General features: G+C 40.1%; 1 protein-coding gene across 2 annotated transcripts; it reads right to left on the bottom strand.

The window, feature by feature from the left end:
* Window positions 1–197: 197 nt before the first annotated feature.
* Window positions 198–18724, bottom strand: LOC306853647 (zinc-binding protein A33-like). Of its 2 annotated transcripts, XR_013782758.1 has the most exons (7): window positions 18104–18707; window positions 17906–18001; window positions 17585–17815; window positions 17436–17458; window positions 17235–17353; window positions 6656–7258; window positions 198–721 (listed from the first exon to the last, which is right to left on the bottom strand). XR_013782758.1 is itself a non-coding variant. In XM_079391205.1 (6 exons), the coding sequence occupies exons 1-6, from the start codon at window positions 18488–18490 to the stop codon at window positions 6714–6716; spliced, it is 1401 nt and encodes a 466-aa protein (XP_079247331.1). In that variant the 5' UTR covers window positions 18491–18724; the 3' UTR covers window positions 6417–6713. The 2 variants fall into 2 exon arrangements, 1 of the variants encoding a protein (XP_079247331.1); XM_079391205.1 differs by lacking the exon at window positions 198–721 and having other exon boundaries at window positions 6417–7258; window positions 18104–18724.
* Window positions 18725–19112: the final 388 nt, after the last annotated feature.

Here is a 19112-nt window from a genome sequence, read left to right as displayed (position 1 = left end):
CCGATTGTTTTTGTTTTAGAATGCTATTGTGGATATATTCACACGTTATAAAAATGAAAAAGATAGTGTATAAAATAGTTTTAAGATAAAAAAAAATAGACGATAAAGAATCAACTTGACAGAGCTCAAACTCAAAACACGTAGTCACAAATCCGTATCACAGATCACAGATCAGTATCAATGTGCATACTATCCACCCTATCTGCCCTAAATAGTATTGAAAATGACTAATGTCACACAGAATTTAGGATGGATATTAGCACATTGGGACGCAGGCTGATTCTTTTCAATGAATGTGTTAAATCGGTTCACAAATCTCACCAAATGATTCATTCACGAACTGAAATGATCCGATTGCAGCTGTTCTCGACTCAACAACTCACTGATTCAAATGAACCGTTTAGAGCGAGTCTCCAGTCAACTGAACTCATCTAAATTTAGGATTAATTATTGAAACTGAAAATCATATTTAGGTCAAATCATATTCAGTTGTTTGTGAACTAAATCTGCTGTAAAGGTTGATCTATGAAAATAAGTCAATATTGTTAGCTGATGCTAACTGTCTAGCTAACAAGCTCGCTGGTGCTAAGTTGAGGTAATTTTTAGATATAAAATCCTAAATATTTGTATTCATCCACCTAGATAGATTACATCCGAGGGAAAAAGAAAGGTTGTGATGTTCAGAACATACAGTAATTATCAAAGTGGGAAGTGATGTCCTCTGGGGGCATTTGGGTGTTTTTACACCACAGACAAGGATTGAGAAGAAAACAATTATGAAAATCTAATTATATTTTCCTTAAAATGTTCTTCCTAACTTCAAGCCTTATTCTCGTGTCATATATAACTGTGATATTCTGCAAAACAACAAGCTTTAAAACACTTTTTTCTTACTGGTGAAAATCAGATCAATCTCAGGTATTCTCTCAGGTACATCTCAGTGTAAGCTTCACAGTGAACTACTACATCTCTCTCCTCAGCATAGTCCAACAACAACAAACATATATCTTGACTCCATGTAGTGCTTATTTTGGGAAAATCACAGGTAGGATTATAAAAAATATATGCTAATATAAAATTAAATTAAGTAGTCTATATAAAATTGCTAAATAAATTTATCTATTAGTACTTTTTGCTTAAGTACAAACGATTCCAAAAAAGTTGGGACACTGTACAAATTGTGAATAAAAACAGAATGCAATGATGTGGAAGTTTCAAATTTCAATATTTTATTCAGAATACAACATAGATGACATATCAAATCTTTAAACTGAGAAAATGTGTAATTTTAAGGGAAAAATAAGTTTATTTTAAATTTCATGGTATCAACACAACTAAAAAAAGTTGGGACAAGGCCATGTTTACCACTGTGTGGCATCCCCTCTTCTTTTTATAACAGTCTGCAAACGTCTGGGGACTGAGGAGACAAGTTGCTCAAGTTTAGGGATAGGAATGTTGTCCCATTCTTGTCTAATACAGGCTTCTAGTTGTTCAAATGTCTTAAGGTCTTCTTTGTCGCATCTTCCTCTTTATGATGCGCCAAATGTTTTCTATGGGTGAAAGATCTGGACTGCAGGCTGGCCATTTCAGTACCCGGATCCTCCTTCTACGCAGCCATGATGTTGTAATTGATGCAGTATGTGGTCTGGCATTGTCATGTTGGAAAATGCAAGGTCTTCCCTGAAAGAGACAACGTCTGGATGGGAGCATATGTTGTTCTAGAACTTGGATATACCTTTCAGCATTGATGGTGCCTTTCCAGATGTGCAAGCTGCCCATGCCACACGCACTCATGCAACCCCATACCATCAGAGATGCAGGCTTCTGAACTGAGCACTGATAACAACTTGGGTTGTCCTTGTCCTCTTTAGTCCGGATGACATGACGTCCCAATTTTCCAAAAAGAACTTCAAATTTTGATTTGTCTGACCACAGAACAGTTTTCCACTTTGCCACAGTCCATTTTAAATAAGCCTTGGCCCAGAGAAAATGCCTGCGCTTCTGGATCATGTTTAGATATGGCTTCTTTTTTGACCTATAGAGTTTTAGCCGGCAACGGCGAATGGCACGGTGGATTGTGTTCACCGACAATGTTTTCTGGAAGTATTCCTGAGCCCATGTTGTGATTTCCATTCCATTAATTTTGCTTATTAGTATGGTTGAACTGGATCATCAAAAGGTCAGCAGCAAAGACATTGGTTAATAAAATAGGATTCGATACATTTGTGTTGTTTAACATTTAATTACTGCAGGTATGCGTCATATTCTGGGTTTGCATTTCACTGTTTTAATTCATTTTGATGAATACTAAATCTGTTTTTTGCGAGTGGGATGAATTCATGCACATTCACATTTAAATCTATAGTAACAGCATGCTCACACAGCGCACTGTCAGTCAATAAATGGGGAAAAAGTAACGGAGTGTCTATTTAAGTGCAAATAGCCCATCTTGTTGGCAAAGGCTATGTACACTAACTCCACCCACTAACGTATGATTGGGTTAGTCAACAATAACAAAAGAAGTTAGTTCAACATTAGTTTCAGTGGTGTAGATGGTAAGGCGTATGCTTTTTGACGCGATCGACCGGAGTTCGAGCCCACCTTTTGCCAAACATTTTTTTCTCCCTTTTCAAATCTCATATCGCATCAGAAAGGCATTTATTTTCAATAAAAATGAAGGAAATAATCAAAAAGTTGAAAATAACGTATCGGGTAGGGTTAGGGTAGGTTTAGGGAGGGCTTTATTGTCCCAATAAGGTGGCATCCATTTAATAAATTTGTATTAAAATTATAATTTACACTCAGTACGTTATTATTGCGTACTGTTTTATAATGTACTACAATACTGAGGTGCAGATAATTGCCACTATTTGCAATAAGTAGTATAAATAGCAGAAAATCTTGCTATTTTAAAAGTGTAAATAGAATCTATAGCTATTTGCACTTAGTGTAAATAGCGTCTATCGCTATTTACTTACTATTGGAAATAGCCGCTGCCAAAAAGTAACTGGCGTTACTTTTTTGAGAAAGTAACTCAGATATTTTCTAGTAAATTAAAAAGTAATGCGTTACTTTACTAGTTACTTGAAAAAAGTAATATTATTACGTAACTCGCGTTACATGTAATGCGTTACCCCCAACACTGCATACATATACATACATCGAGCGTTAGCGTTAATTCTGGCAGGTCACGTGAGTCAAGCTTGCATCAGCTGATTCTCAGCCGATCACATCTACCTATAGGAATACGACACCTATTGCGGCATTCCTATATAAGCTCTATTCAGTTTGAATCGGCAGCTTTTCCCGCTTGCTCAGGAGCAAATTAGACAGCAAATTCCATCTCTATGGGAAAGCTTCAATCAGGAATTTTCATGGGTTCATTTCTCACAGAGTTCTCACCAGATTCAAGTTTGTGAACTTGAACGCGAATTCGCCGTGATTGATATAAGCTGATAGACTCGGAAGTGACCTGAGCAAGCACTGCTTCTCACAACGATATATCATTGATATAGACTCTTGCCTGCAATGCCCGCAATTCGCTGAAGTTGTGCTAATGTGACTGCATCAACAACACTTTTACAAGAGATCTGCTTTCCCTGCTGGAAGAAGCAAAGATATCACGGAGGGTTAAAGCATACGTAACAACTGAACATTTAACCCTTTATTCATCTCACTCTGAATGTCTTCACGAAGCTAAGCGAAGTTCTTTTTCATTCTCATTGCCTTATGCTATGTTGGCAATTATGCTATCAAATATTGCTCGTTGTTTAAGGCAGTTGTTCAGTAACATGTTTGTTTGCTAGGCATGCTGTTGCTTTAGGCTCATTGGTGTATCTTGACACACTGGTAACATTACCCAGTTAAACTTACCACAGCCAGGCTTATTTTTAATCTGTTTAAGGCTATCTGATATGACACAGGCTTGCTGCTTAAGGCTCATCTAGTATTGGGAATTATGTTTCATTAAACTTATCCTACCATTATTTTCAAAACGCTGTATTTTAAGTTAGTGATATGCTGTTGCTTTAATTAGTGTACCTGTAACATGCTTGATACTAATGGGCAGTATGTAGATTTTGCTACCAAAGGTTATTAATGCTAACGGTTATCTGGATAAGGGCTACATGGTGTTGCCTAAACTTCGGCTATTGACCATATGCTGTACTGCAATAAAGGGGCATGCTGCTCTTCTCAGCTGCTTATTAAAGAAGAGCACCCCTTCGCTGCTTCTCTTCTTCTTAAAGGGCTTGCTGCCCCCGTCTATGCTATTTCAGAAGGTATTTGCTTTAAAGCTGTTAGGGTATAGGGATTTCGCTTGCTTTTAGGGCTTATCTAGTGCTCAGTATCATGTTTGTTGCTAGACCTGCTTGTTGCTTTAAACTATTGGTGTTACTGCAAGTGCTGGTACTTCGTTAAATTTGCAACAGCAAGAAGCTAATGTTTTGCTGTTGTTTAGACCATCTGATTGTTCTCGAAATATGCTTGTTGCTTATGGCTCATCTAGTATTGGGACTGCTATTTCCTTAAGTTTCTTGACTACTGCAACATGCTGTGATTTAAGCAAGCAACATGCTTGCTGCAAGCTATCGAGTGTATTGGTAAGGTTTTTTGTCTTCGCTCATGTGGGTTGTCAAGATTGAGGACACGTAACACAACGAGCACAATGTCAGTGGGAGACGACACACTTGTAAACTGATGAGTTGATTTGAGTTGTTATATGCTGTTTTATAGAGTTTTTAAATGGATGCTGAATCTTTTAGGCCATGTAGAACCGGCGATCTCTTGAACCATTCATGTTTGCTCATATGGCTGCAGTGCGCTGTGTTTGCTGCAGATTAGGCTGCCAATTCTAGTGCGTTTTCTGCATCTTTTTCAGGTATTGCATTAAAGGGGCTTGCTGCTCTTCTTAGCTGCTTATAAAGAAGAGCACCCCTTTGCTGCTACTCTCCTCCGGTAAGGGGCTGCTGCTCTTCTTAACTGCTTATAAAGAAGAGCACCCCTTCACTGCCTTCTTCCTGCTGCCGCAGTCTCTGCTATTTTAAGAAGGCTATGCTTCTTTCAGAATGCCATCAGTTGTGGTTTGGGCGGTTCTGGCCTATCGTGTGTTGGGGGGTTCTGGCCTTTCGTTTGTGTTGGGGGGGTTATTATTATTATTATTGCTGCTCTCCCTGCTCATTCATGACAGGCTGCACGGATGGACAGGGAGTTTTGCCCAGAACAGAACCATACCGCCAAACCAAACTTTATGCTGAGTATCTATCATTTTGACGATAGTGGTCCTGACAGAAATCGAGCGTTAGCGTTAATTCTGGCAGGTCACGTGAGTCAAGCTTGCATCAGCTGATTCTCAGCCGATCACATCTACCTATAGGAATATGACACCTATTGCGGCATTCCTATATAAGCTCTATTCAGTTTGAATCGGCAACTTTTCCCGCTTGCTCAGGAGCAAATTACCCTCCTCCATCCCCAACTCCTCCTTTTGCGCAGTCAGGACTTTGCTTTCTGATTTTACTTGCTGAATCAGACTTCTTGAATAATGTTACACTTAAATATCATTGAGTACATCAATGATATCTGCTTTGTTCTGTTCTGTTAACCCTTGGGGGGTTATTATTATTATTATTGCTGCTCTCCCTGCTCATTCATGACAGGCTGCACGGATGGACAGGGAGTTTTGCCCAGAACAGAACCATACCGCCAAACCAAACTTTATGCTGAGTATCTATCATTTTGACGATAGTGGTCCTGACAGAAATAGTATGACATGTAGTGAAATGTATTGTACGACTGTCCAACAAATTGTCCAACAAAATTAAGAAAAACCTCAAGTTTACAAAAATACAAATAGAATAAGTACAGTAAACATATATATAGAAATAAACTAGCAATAAAATAAAATAACAAATAGATATGAGAATAAAAATAGATATGAAGAATAAAAATAGAATATGATTCTATATGGATTCTATAAAAAGTAAAGTGTATGTCAGTGATAAAGTGTCCGTGTGCTGTGCAGTGCAGTAAAGTGTATAAGTGAGTAAAAGGAATACTAAAGACAAAGACAAATGGTATGTAAATCCCACTCATTTATCCTTACGTGACCTTCTACAAATTAGTGCAGATTGTAATGAAAATGTGCAAAGTGGAAGTGTGGGGTGATGTGATTAGAGTGGAGAGTGGTTTAGACTCCGAATGGCCTGCGGGAAGAAGCTCCTCCTCATTCTCTCTGTGTTCGCCTTCATGGAGCGGAAGCGCCTCCCTGAACGCAGCAGAGAAAAGAGTCCATTGTTGGGATGGCTGAGGTCCTTCACATTTGATATGTCACTTCACATTTGATATGTTATCTATATTCTATTGTGAATAAAATATAAGTTTATGAGATTTGTAAATTATTGCATTCCTTTTTTATTCGTAATTTGTACAGTGTCCCAACTTTTTTGGAATCAGGTTTGTACATAAAAAATCGAGTACTTTTTTACTTTCACTTGAGTAAAATTGAAAAAGGAGTACTTTTAGTGGATTCATATTTTATGATCCGTTTCTATACTTTTACTCAAGTACTTGATTTGTTTACTTCGTCCACCACTGGTTTGAGTAGATTTTTATTTATGAATGAGACCCTTTTCCTTTGATTACAGTGTTATTGAACCATAAATTGCAAAACAACAAATTCTTGTACTTTAACTGATCTAAAAGCAGAATGAGATTTAACTGTGATTTTCTGTTGTTACAATCAGTTTAACTGGTAAGATCCTCAGAGGAGAAGCTGTGCAGTGATTAGATAAGAATGGAAAGACAGTCTCTGTGAAGGTTGTTGTGAATGAACACAGACAGATGTTAGTTAGAGGATCAGAGAAGGACACCTTTCCTCTGTCACAGTCCAGCTGAACTCTCACACGCTGCAGCTTCTCTTTAACTGCCAAGAGAGTCAAGGGTTGATCTGGGGATTTTGAGTAGTATTTGCTGTCCGCGTACCCCACACGCCAGACATTAGTCTTAAAGAAAACCAATCCCTTCCTTTGGTTTGATGCTGTGGTTATTCCAGCACTCCAATATGTATTGTCTCCAACCTCCACATCCCAGCAGTGTGCTCCTGAGTTAAAGCCCTCAGAACCCAGAACACACAGATACCCGTCAAACCGCTCTGGATTATCAGGAAGATTTTGACCAACATCACTGAACGATACACTGGTCAGATCAGCAGAGAATGTGAGCCAAGGATGTGCTGTGTTTGGATCTAGAGTCAATGGAGCTGCAAAGAGAATAAAATCAGATTAGAGGATAAAATATGATGTATATTAGAAAAGTAAACCTAAAACATAAACATACACCATGAGGAATAGACTGTGTTTTGTAGTCATTAAAAGTTTGCTGTATGATCTGATGAAATACAGTTCAGATTCACTTCAACTCCATAGAATTTCAAGTGATTATTATATATATTTTTTTTATCATGCATGTGAATCTGTCTGTGTTCGTTTATATCTGAATAACTGAAGTTAGACTGAAGTACAACAGCAGTAAAATTGAAGTACAATGAAGTACAATGAAGTACAGCTGTAGATCTGCAGTATAATGAAGTACAGATGCAATATAACTACAGTTCAGTGATACGCTGAAATGCAGGAGAGGATTTCAGATGCAAAAACTTCTACGTCTGTCTGATTAAATTTATTTAATTGTATTTATCTTTATAAGCATTTTTTTTAAATAAAGCTCATGAGATTAGGCTCAGTAATTTCACTTTAATGGCAATGAGGTTCTTTTCATAAAGTCTTCTTGAAAAATGGAGGAACTGGTGTATGCTGGGACCAAACTCTCCCACTCTTTCGCTTCAAGCCCCCAGATATCAACTAAAAAACGGCGGGCCCCACAACCACCAAAGACTGCAGGCCCAGCTCACCCTCCTCCTCCTGCGAGAGCTCTCCGGCCGCTGCCACAACGTCAGGGCCCAAACCCCTCTCCATCTGGTGTAGGTGAACCAAAAACAACTGATAACAGCTCTCAGTGATATGTGTCGGGTCCCCGCTATATTAGCACCAACATTCACAAATGTTTACAGAACAAGCGGGAACCCAGTGTGCCTGTAGCCTCCTCTATTTCTGTTTTATTAAGCAATAGAAAGTCTAAGGCCTTCTCAAGCCGTACGGCTGACCCATCTAACCTGCGGCCTATAATGCATCAATCTAAGATTGCTGTAGAGACTAAATGTAATTCCATCAAGTTAGCATTTTTAAACATTCGCTCACTTAAAAATAAATCATTTCTGATCAACGATTTAATAACCACAAACAACCTGGATTTTATGTTTTTAAATGAAACATGGCTTGAAGACAGCTGCAGTTCAACAGTCCTCACTGAAACAGCCCCTCCTAACTTTAATTTTATAAGTGTCTGCAGGACTGTTAGGAGAGGTGGAGGTGTAGCTGCTCTGTTTAAAGATGTTTATCAGTGCAAGCAAATGTCATTTGGTCAGTATTCATCTTTTGAATACCTAGGTATTGTGCTGAAAGGTGCTCCACGCACCCTGTTTATCATTATTTACAGGCCTCCAAAATATTCTCCAGCCTTTGTTGATGATTTCACTGAACTGTTATCAATGATTTCCTCAGAGTTTGACTGTTTTGCTATTGCAGGGGATTTTAATATTCACATAGATAATGCAGAAATCAAAACTACAAAAGAAATTATAACTGTTTTAAACACTTTTGACCTGAGTCAGCATGTGCACGGACCCACACACAATCGTGGACACACTCTAGATTTACTCATCAGTAGAGGTCTAAACATCTCATCCATTGTAATTAAGGATGTAGCACTATCTGATCACTTCTGTATTTTCTTTGATATATTGATCTCGGTCACCACTGAATCTAGATCTGTCTCTATCAGAAAGAGATGCATTAACGAGAACACTAGTGCGCTATTTATGGAGGCAATATCATTAACACCAAGCATTTCTGCAGACTCTGTTGATCTTCTCCTGGAGTCATTTAACTCAAAAATTAAGAATGTTATTGATGATATTGCCCCGATAAAGGTCAGCAAGAAGACGGGGAAACAGAAATCAATTTGGAGAAAATCAACAGCAGTTCAGAGCATGAAAAGACAATGCAGAAAAGCTGAGCGGATGTGGCGGAAGACGAAACTTGAAATTCACTATAGCATCTATAAAGACAGCCTTCATGCTTTCAATGTGGAACTAGCCACAGCTAGACAGACTTTCTTTTCAAACCTTATAAACAGTAACTTAAACAACACCCGCACTCTTTTTGCGACTGTTGAGAGACTGACAAACCCCCCAAGTCAGATTCCCAGTGAAATGCTCTCTGACAGCAAATGCAATGAGTTTGCTTCCTTCTTTTCTGAGAAGATCAATAATATCAGAAAGGAGATTGGCACATCCTCAAGTTATGCAGAGGTCACACAGATTCGACCGCAATTTCAAAAAGAAGTGACTATGTGTGTTTTTAAAGAAATTGATAAAAATTTTTTGGAAGAAATAGTACAGCACCTTAAATCTTCAACCTGCTATCTTGACACACTTCCCACATCCTTTTTCAAAAATGTGCTTAACTGTTTAGAAGCTGATCTCTTAGAAGTGGTGAACGCCTCACTTCTTTCTGGGACTTTTCCAAACTCCCTTAAAACTGCAGTTGTTAAGCCCCTTCTGAAAAAGCGCAATCTTGATAACACCATGTTGAGCAACTATAGACCCATATCAAATCTTCCTTTCATAGGTAAGATTATTGAAAAGGTAGTTTCTAATCAGCTGAACAACTACTTAAACTCAAATGGATACCTGGACAATTTTCAATCTGGTTTCCGAGCACATCACAGCACAGAGACAGCACTCATTAAGATAATAAATGATATTCGCGTCAATTCTGATTCTGGCAAAATATCAGTGCTGGTACTACTAGATCTTAGTGCTGCGTTTGACACTGTCGATCATAACATACTTTTAGAGAGACTGGAAAACTGGGTCGGGCTTTCTGGGATGGCACTCAAATGGTTCAGGTCATACTTAGAAGGGAGAGGTTATTATGTGAGTATAGGAGAGCATAAGTCTAAGTGGACGGCCATGACATGTGGAGTCCCACAAGGCTCAATTCTTGCACCACTCTTGTTTAACCTGTATATGCTCCCACTAAGTCAGATAAAGAGAAAGCTATGCTGATGATACCCAGATTTACCTAGCCTTATCTCCAAATGACTACAGCCCCATTGACTCCCTCTGCCAATGCATTGATGAAATTAACAGTTGGATGTGCCAGAACTTTCTTCAGTTAAACAAGGAGAAAACTGAAATCATTGCATTTGGAAACAAAGATGAAGTTCTCAAGGTAAATGCATACCTTGACTCTAGGGGTCAAACAACTAAAAATCAAGTCAGAAATCTTGGGGTGATTCTGGAGACAGACCTTAGTTTCAGTAGTCATGTCAAAGCAATAACTAAATCAGCATACTATCATCTCAAAAATATTGCAAGAATTAGATGTTTTGTTTCCAATCAAGACTTGGAGAAACTTGTTCATGCCTTTATCACCAGCAGGGTGGATTACTGTAATGGTCTCCTCACCGGCCTTCCCAAGAAGACCATTAGACAACTGCAGCTCATCCAGAACACTGCTGCCAGGATTCTGACTAGAACCAGAAAATCTGAGCATATCACACCAGTCCTCAGGTCCTTACACTGGCTTCCAGTTACATTTAGGATTGATTTTAAAGTACTTTTACTCGTTTATAAGTCACTCAATGGCCTAGGACCTAAATATATTGCTGATATGCTCACTGAATATAAACCGAACAGACCACTCAGATCATTAGGATCGAGTCAGTTAGAAATACCAAGGGTTCACACAAAACAAGGGGAGTTTAGCTATTATGCGGCCCGCAGTTGGAACCAGCTTCCAGAAGAGATCAGATGTGCTAAAACATTAGCCACATTTAAATCAAGACTCAAAACTCATCTGTTTAACTGTGCATTTGTTGAATGAGCACTGTGCTATATGTCCGAACTGACTGCAATACATTTTATGTATAATCATTTTCTTTAAATTTATTTTAAATCATTTTCTATATCATTTTAAAATTCCTTGTTTTTATTTTTTTTTTTATTTCCATGTTTTTATTGATTTTAATGTCTATTTCACTTTCTTTTATGTAAAGCACTTTGAATTACCACTGTGTATGAAATGTGCTATATAAATAAACTTGCCTTGCCTTGTACAGGCCCTGTACTGCAGTTATACTGTATTGTGCAACATGTAGCAAGTGCCGTGGTTACAGTAGACTTGGCAAGTCTTTATTTTTTTATTGTAATGTAGACTCCCTATAAAATGTTCATACAAAAATATCTTTGTACAAAAAGTATTCGCCTATGGAACATTTCACCCACATAGATTAATAGCCCACAATGAATTATGTTTGCATCATTATTTGTCTTGTTATCACTGTAAAGCAGCTTTGAAACAATCGGTATTGTATAAAGCACTATATAAATAATGGTGATGACTTAAATTGGTTCAGATCTTCAAAGAAAAGTGCATGAAACAGGCAACCTGAATAAACACAATATCCAGTTTATTAATGATAACTTTGTATTTGCCTTTGTTTCATGTTAATTTGTTTAGGAATATCTGGCAATATTTAGTGCTGGATATACTCAAAAATAGAATAAATCAGGATTTTTGATTAGATTTTTTTCACAGCACTGTACACCAGCATTTATGTTCAGTAGTGTGACATTAATGTGTGGAAATGGACATTTTATCAGTGTGTGATTGCTATTTTCAGGAAAATGCACTGGTAACAACTAAAAAAAGACGACCAAAAATATAATTCAACAGAAGATGATGGCTGTGGTGAAACAAGCACTCAAATAATGGTGAGCAGTAATCTACTTTATTGTATCTTTTGTTAACTATTATCTTCATAGTTTAGAATGCATAATAACTGCTATTGTATTTCAGGAACTAAGACCTGTGGGAGTGCTGGAGAAATCAAGTGTAGCTCCTCAACCATGGAAGAGATCTTCAGACATGAAGAGATTGAGGAGTTAAATGAAATCAAAGATTTACAATATTAGTGCCATTTCAGTATGCCAACAGAGAGAGAGCTGAGGGAGTGGAAAGGTAATGAATATCTAGTTATATCAGCAATTATTCTCAATGCTTAACATCAGCTCTCAACAGTTTTTTTCTGGATTTTGATTCTCTCTGATTGACTGGAAGGTGTGCATTAAAACAATGAATGCAGATAATTACAATCAGTTCAATCACCATTTTAAATCAATGCGCTGCTTTTACTGTAGCACACACATACAGTCATAACGCTAGATCTAATGACCTGTAAACAAACAAACTAATGAAAATTAACTTAGTTTTACCCTCCAGTCAAACTGTACTTCACAAACATTAAAGGGATAGTTCACCCAAAAATTAAAATGCTGTCATTAATTACTCACTCTCACGTCGTTCCAAACTCGTAAGACCTTTGTTCATCTTCAAAACACAAATTAAGATATTTTTGATGAAATCCGAGAACTTTCTGGCTCCTCTATAGGCAGCAACGCAACTTACTCATTTAAGTTCCAGAACAGTAGGAAAGACATTGTGAAAGTAATCCATGTGACTCCAGTGGTTTAACCTCTATTTTGTCTTCTGTGGCATGAACACAACACTCATGCGTTGTAATGTTCTCATGAATTAATTACTCACCCTCATGTCATTCCAGATCCTAAGACCTTTGTTCATCTTCGGAACACAAATTAAGATATTTTCGATGAAATCCAAGAGCTTTCTGACCTTCCATAGACAGTAATGTTTTGTATTTGTAATGATAATAATGTCCAACTGTAATGTTATGAAGCTAAAAGAATACTTTTTGTGTACAAAGAAAAAAAAAGTGAGTTTATTCAACAATTTATTTTATTCCGTTAAGTCTCTGCCATCATTCACGACAGTACGACATGAGGGTGAGTAATTAATGACAGAATTTTTGGTTGAACTATACCTTTATTACAAAAATGTTACTGGCGAAGATGTCCATTGAGGAAAGATGTCCATTTAAGTTAGACATCATATTTGGCCACTACTGGATAACAATAAAATGTATATAAAGTATAATGCTTAAGAACACCTTTACCATTATACTGTCTGGCCCGGTTTCATCTGATGTAGGTTAATTTTAAGTTCATATATTAGAAGGGCGTAAGTGACATTTTTGGTGAAATGGAGATATATATATCTATCAAACGAAAGCTCTTAATGAGCACTTTCTACTGGTAAAAGTACTGTCAATGAGTTTACAAATTTTTATTATAAACAATTGGTAAAAGTTTTGTTTTGGCTCTCCTGTAAAGTTGATGAAATGTCACTTACGCCTTTCTGGTTCTCACCCCTCGATATATTCTATATACAGTATTCTAATAATATATTTAAATTATAACTTGTATATTTATAAATTATATGTTTTTTTTCTATTATTATTATTGTTATTATTATTTTTAATGTAACGATAAAGAGGGCAAATAATTGTGGAGGACTCTGTACAGTATTTAAACATGATTGTGTCTATGCGTTTTCCCAGAAATGCATGTTATTGTGTAAAGGATAGTTGCATGGACTATCAATGGAGGAAAAGAAAGCTCTCAGATTTCATTATAAAGATCTTCATTTGTGTTCTGAAGATGAATTAAAGACTTGTGGGTTTGGAACGACATGAGGGTGAGTAATTGATGACAGAATTTTCATTTCTGGGTGAACCAACCCTTTAACTTCTTTTACCTGCAGAGTGTTCAAAGACATTGTTAATGCTGACCAATATGCCATAAGAAATTAACAGTATATGAAATGAGTAGTATAAATACTTTTCACAAACACTTGGTGACTGTTAGAGAAGCTGCCTGACACAAGGGTAAGTGTAACACACAGTGACTTTATTTGTAGAGATCGTGCAGTGGATGAGTGCGGCTGGTGATGAGAGGTGAGTGTCCACCTCGAAGAAGTTTGGGATGCCAATGGGGAAGGAACTGAGTGTTGTCTTTGTGCTTTCCAGGAGCAAGGAGCAGAGCATCCGATGAGGATCGGGGTGACAGAGAAACTGACCACGGAGAGGAACAATCTGGACACAGGGAGACAACGGGATGGAGAACAGGAGGTAAGTACTACAGGTAAAGGGTAGGAGATTATACTCATCGATTTTGGTTTGCAGGAATGGAGTCCACGTTGGATTAACGATATAGGACCTTAAGTGACTGGAGGTGAGTGCTTTTATGTGATCCTGATGACGGTGGTGATAAGGAGCAGGTGTGCATGATTAGTAAAACGGTGCAGGTGAAAGTGATCGTGATGACGGTGGAGACGGGCCTTTCTGTGACATTACCTCCCCCTCCTGGAAGGTGCGTCCCGCGCCGTAACAAAATACCAGGGAGGGGGGGTGGGCGCCCTGGATGTCGATGGAGGAGAAGGACACTGGGGAGGCATCCAGGGCGGAACCAGAGACTTCGGGAGACCATGTCGGTTCGGGGGACTCGGGAGGCCATGGCGGATCTGGGGACACGGGAGGCCTTGGCAAGACTGGCGATTTGGGACGCCACGGTGGGACAGGAGGTTCCGGAGGCCATGGCGGGTCTGGATACTCGGGCGGCCATGGTGGGACTGGAGACCCGGATGGCCATGGCGGATCAGGAGACTCGGGAGGTCCTGGCGGGACTGGAGTCCCGGATGGCCTTGGCGGATCAGGGAGCCCGGGTGGCCATGGTGGACCAGGGAGCTTTGTGGCCTTGGCCCTAGGCCCGGCCACGCAGGCCACGGGGATATAGCCCCCCCCCAAAATTTCTTTGGGAATGTTCCCCTCTAGAGGCACCATTGGAGGAGCAGGCTCTGTGGAGCACTCAGGAGGAGCGGACACTTCGGGGTGCTCTGGAGGAGCGGGCTCCAGGGGGCGCTCTGGAGGAGCGGACACTGGAGGGCGCTCTGGAGGAGCGGACTCTTGAGGGCGCACAGGAGGCGCGGAGCTGGACAGAACCAGGGGGAACTCTAGGGGGCGCTCTGGAGGAGCGGGCTCCAGGGGGCGCTCTGGAGGAGCGGACACTGGAGGGCGCTCTGGAGGCGCGGACACTGGAGGGCGCTCTGGAGGAGCAGACACTGGAGGGTGCTCTGGAGGAGCGGACTCTTGAGGGCGCACAGGAGGCGCGGAGCTGGACAGAACCAACGTAGACGCAGGAGGGCGCTCTTGTAGCGCGGACACCTGAGGGCGCTCTTGCAGCGCGGACATTAGAGGGTGCACGGGAGGCGCGGAGCTGGACAGGACCAGCGGAGACGAAGGAGAGCTGGACGGGACCAGCGGAGACACAGGAGGGCGCTCTGGTTGTGCGGACACCTGAGGGCGCTCTTGCAGCGCAGACATTTGAGGGCGCACAGGAGGCGCGGAGCTGGACAGAACCAGCGGAGACACAGGAGGGCGCTCTTGCAGCGCGGACACTTGAGGGCGCTCGGGAGGCGCGGAGCTGGATGGAGCCAGCGGAGACGAAGGAGAGCTGGGCGGAACCAACAGGGGCTCTAGAGAGCTGGACGGAACCAGCGGGAACTCAGGAGGGCTGGACGGAACCAGCGGGAACTCAGGAGGGCTGGATGGAACCAGCGGGAACTCAGGAGGGCTGGACGGAACCAGCGGGAACTCAGGAGGGCTTCATCGCCGCGGACTGGGTTCCGACCTGGGATCGGAGACTCTCCAGACACCATATTACAGCCTCCTGCCAAACAAGTTCGGTGGTGTCTGGGAGCTCCAGAGGTTGATGGCGTCTGATCCCAAGCTGGAACAGCGTCTTGAGCGTGTCACCATCTAAGGAGCTGGCGAGGGCGAGCAGTATGAAAGCCTGGGCGAATTCGAGGGGGTCCCTGGGTGGCTTCTGGCAGATTAATAAGGACTGCTATCTCTTCTGTTCTTGGTCCGATCTTCTGTTAGAGAAGCTGCCGGACACAAGGGTAAGTGTAACATACAGTGACTTTATTTGTAGAGATCGTGCAGTGGATGAGTGCGGCTGGTGATGAGAGGTGAGTGTCCGCCTCGAAGAGGTTTGGGATGCCAATGGGGAAGGAACTGAGTGTTGTCTTTGTGCTTTCCAGGAGCACGGAGCAGAGCATCCGATGAGAATTGGGGTGACAGAGAAACTGACCACGGAGAGGAACAATCTGGACACGGGGAGACAACAGGACGGAGAACAGGAGGTAAGTACAACAGGTAAAGGGTAGGAGATTATACTCATCGATTTTGGTTTGCAGGAAAGGAGTCCACGTTGGATTAACGAGATCGGACCCTGAGTGACTGGAGGAGAGTGCTTTTATGTGATCCTGATGACGGTGGTGATAAGGAGCAGGTGCGCATGATTAGTAAAATGGTGCAGGTGAAAGTGATTGTGATGACGGTGGAGACGGGCCATTCTGTGACAGTGACATCACAATTTGGGATTTATTTTAAGCATACTAAATATGCCCATAGTGAAAAGTGTAACTGAAACTTGAGAATTTCTGATTTTTGTTTTTCCAGACTACATCCAAAATAGTGTTTCCACATATGAGATAAAGGCAGTCATAAGAACCAAGCGGAACGATGAGGATAAGCTCTTCAAAAAATGAAACCTGTCTGAATAATGAGGGAAGAAATGTGCATGAGTCCATGATTTGTAAATAAACACTAAATACATTTAGTGTAACTCTCAGCCTGTTATTTTAAGTTTAAAGAAAAGTAAAATCATTTATTGTTGCATTGCTGTTTGAGACATTCACTGTTGTTTTGTACCTTAATTCATTATATTGCAGATATGTGCAAATAAAACTTGTTATTCTGAATATTCTGGTTGCATTTCAGTGTTACTGTACAGCATTTTATTAGTATTGCACTTCGGTAGTATTGAATTGTACTTTAGTTGTATTATATATCGCAGTGCTACTACAGTTTTATTGCAGTATAACAGTAGTACTACTTCAGCTGAATTGCAGTAATACTGCGGTTCTATTGCAGTTGTATTTCAATAGTGCTTCAGATGTATTGCAGTAAAACGGCAATAATGCAAAATAAAGGTTTTTCGTGTCCAAAAAAACTGCTTTTTTCTACATGTAACAAAAACTGCAGTATTAAATTTAAAAAAACTGCAGCAATTTTTTGTAAGGTTTAATCTTTTGTACTGGTATCTACTGAAGTCAGATCTGCTGCAGACTCACTGTGTTTGAGAGTCTCCTGCATCTTCTTCCAGACTCTGAACCGCAGGTTACTCAAGTAATGTGGCACATGAATCAAAGCTCCTGAACTCATCTGTGGATCCGGCTGGGAGATCTGGACTCTGGAAGAACATTCAGGATCAGAACTGCAGAGGATTTGAGTTCAGATCCACTGAGAGAAGAAACACCAGCAGCTCAACTTACCTTTCCATCGTGATGCTAAACTCCTGGAAAATAGAGAGTTTGAAAAACATTTTAATAACTTAAAAGACTTTTCTCATTGTTAATCAGCATCTCTAGGTAATTGGTAAGTTCTTTTGTGCAGAAACAATGAAGCTGAATTCAGTCATCACCTTCAGAAAGCAGACATCGCTGGCTTTCATCCTCTCATCCGTGTCTTTGATTGTGTGAGAAAGAGCTGAGATGTGTCTGTTCATCTCCTCCAGCTTCTCCTTCATCATCTGCTGCTTCTGCTCCTCTTCCTCTCTCAGTGCAGTGATTGTAGCTGCTTCTTCATCTCTGAGAAACTGATGAATCTTCTCAAACTCCTCTTTAATCTGACGCTCTGTGTGCTCAGCTTGAGACTGAAATCACATCACATTCACTTCAGTCAGCCCTGCTTTAACACTCACTCCACTAATGTCCATCATCAACTCTTTACTCCATATCCTCACCTTGATGTGTTGCACTGTTTTATCACACTCTGCTTTCATTTCTTCTGCATGTTTGAGCTTGTTTTGTAAAGATGTCAGTGCTGTATTCAGCTCTTCCTACAAGTTAAGATGAAAATCTGTTAAACTTGTATTGTATACACAGCTATTATTAGCAAAGCACTGTGTTTAGCGTAATGAAATAAAATAAATTTGTCTCACCTTGTGAGATGAAAGCACTTCTCTGATGGGTCTGAATGTGTGATTGACATGTTTCTCTGAGTCTCTGCACACTAAACACGCCGGCTGTTTGTCCTCCAGACAGAAGAGTTTGAGTTTCTCACTGTGTAAACTGCAGATCTCCTCAGATCCTGATGAATGTCTCTCTTTTATCAGTGAATCACACAAGTTTTTTAACGCTAGATTACGTGGAGGATTCTCTTTTGAGGATCTTCTTCTGCAGACGGGACACTCCTGAGTTTTCTTGGTCTTCCAGAACTGTTGAAGACACTCTTTACAAATACTGTGACTACAGGACAGAAGAACAGGATCCTTGAAGATTTCACAGCACACGGGACAAGAAAGCTCTTCCACAGATTTTGAATCCATTTCCTCTTCTTCTGCAACGATCTACAATTTACTTTCACTTTCTGAACACTGCTTTGAAAAGTAAATAACAATTATAATTACAATCAAAATCTATTTCGTGTGATAAACTTCTCAAAAACTCCTCATTTATAGAGACCTCCTTTGAAGCACAGCACTCTTTTCAGCTTTCAGTATGATATGTAAGAGAGAAATCATAAGACTAGTCATTACCTGGAAGGGTAAAGGTTGTGAGAGGGAGGAGTTTCTGATGAGCTTTTGAACACATACTGAATGTATCGTTTCATTTTAACTTTAATAATTTTTACTAAAATGTTCAGTTATAATAGTTAATAAATAATAATTAAAGAACAACAAGTTTTTGTTTCTAGAGCAGTCCAGGACCCTCCTTTAGTGCAAACACTGACTTTTGCTTGTTGTCTTTATTTATTTATTTATTTTATTTATTTATTAATAAATATTAATAGTTTCCGATTATCGCCTTTGTAACAAACAAATAATAATAACAAACAAATAATAATAAATGAATTACTATAATTAATCTGTACTGTGTTTCTCCTCCAGCTGGCGGCGCAAGCGCAGAGTTAAGGGGGTCGCACACCGCGTCTAGGACAACTCGAGGTAT

Source organism: Barbus barbus, assembly GCF_936440315.1.
Source record: "Barbus barbus genome assembly, chromosome: 33".
Taxonomy (NCBI): Eukaryota; Metazoa; Chordata; class Actinopteri; order Cypriniformes; family Cyprinidae; genus Barbus; species Barbus barbus.
The sequence above is the reverse complement of the archived record's forward strand: the minus strand, read 5'-3'. Positions and strand labels throughout refer to the sequence as shown.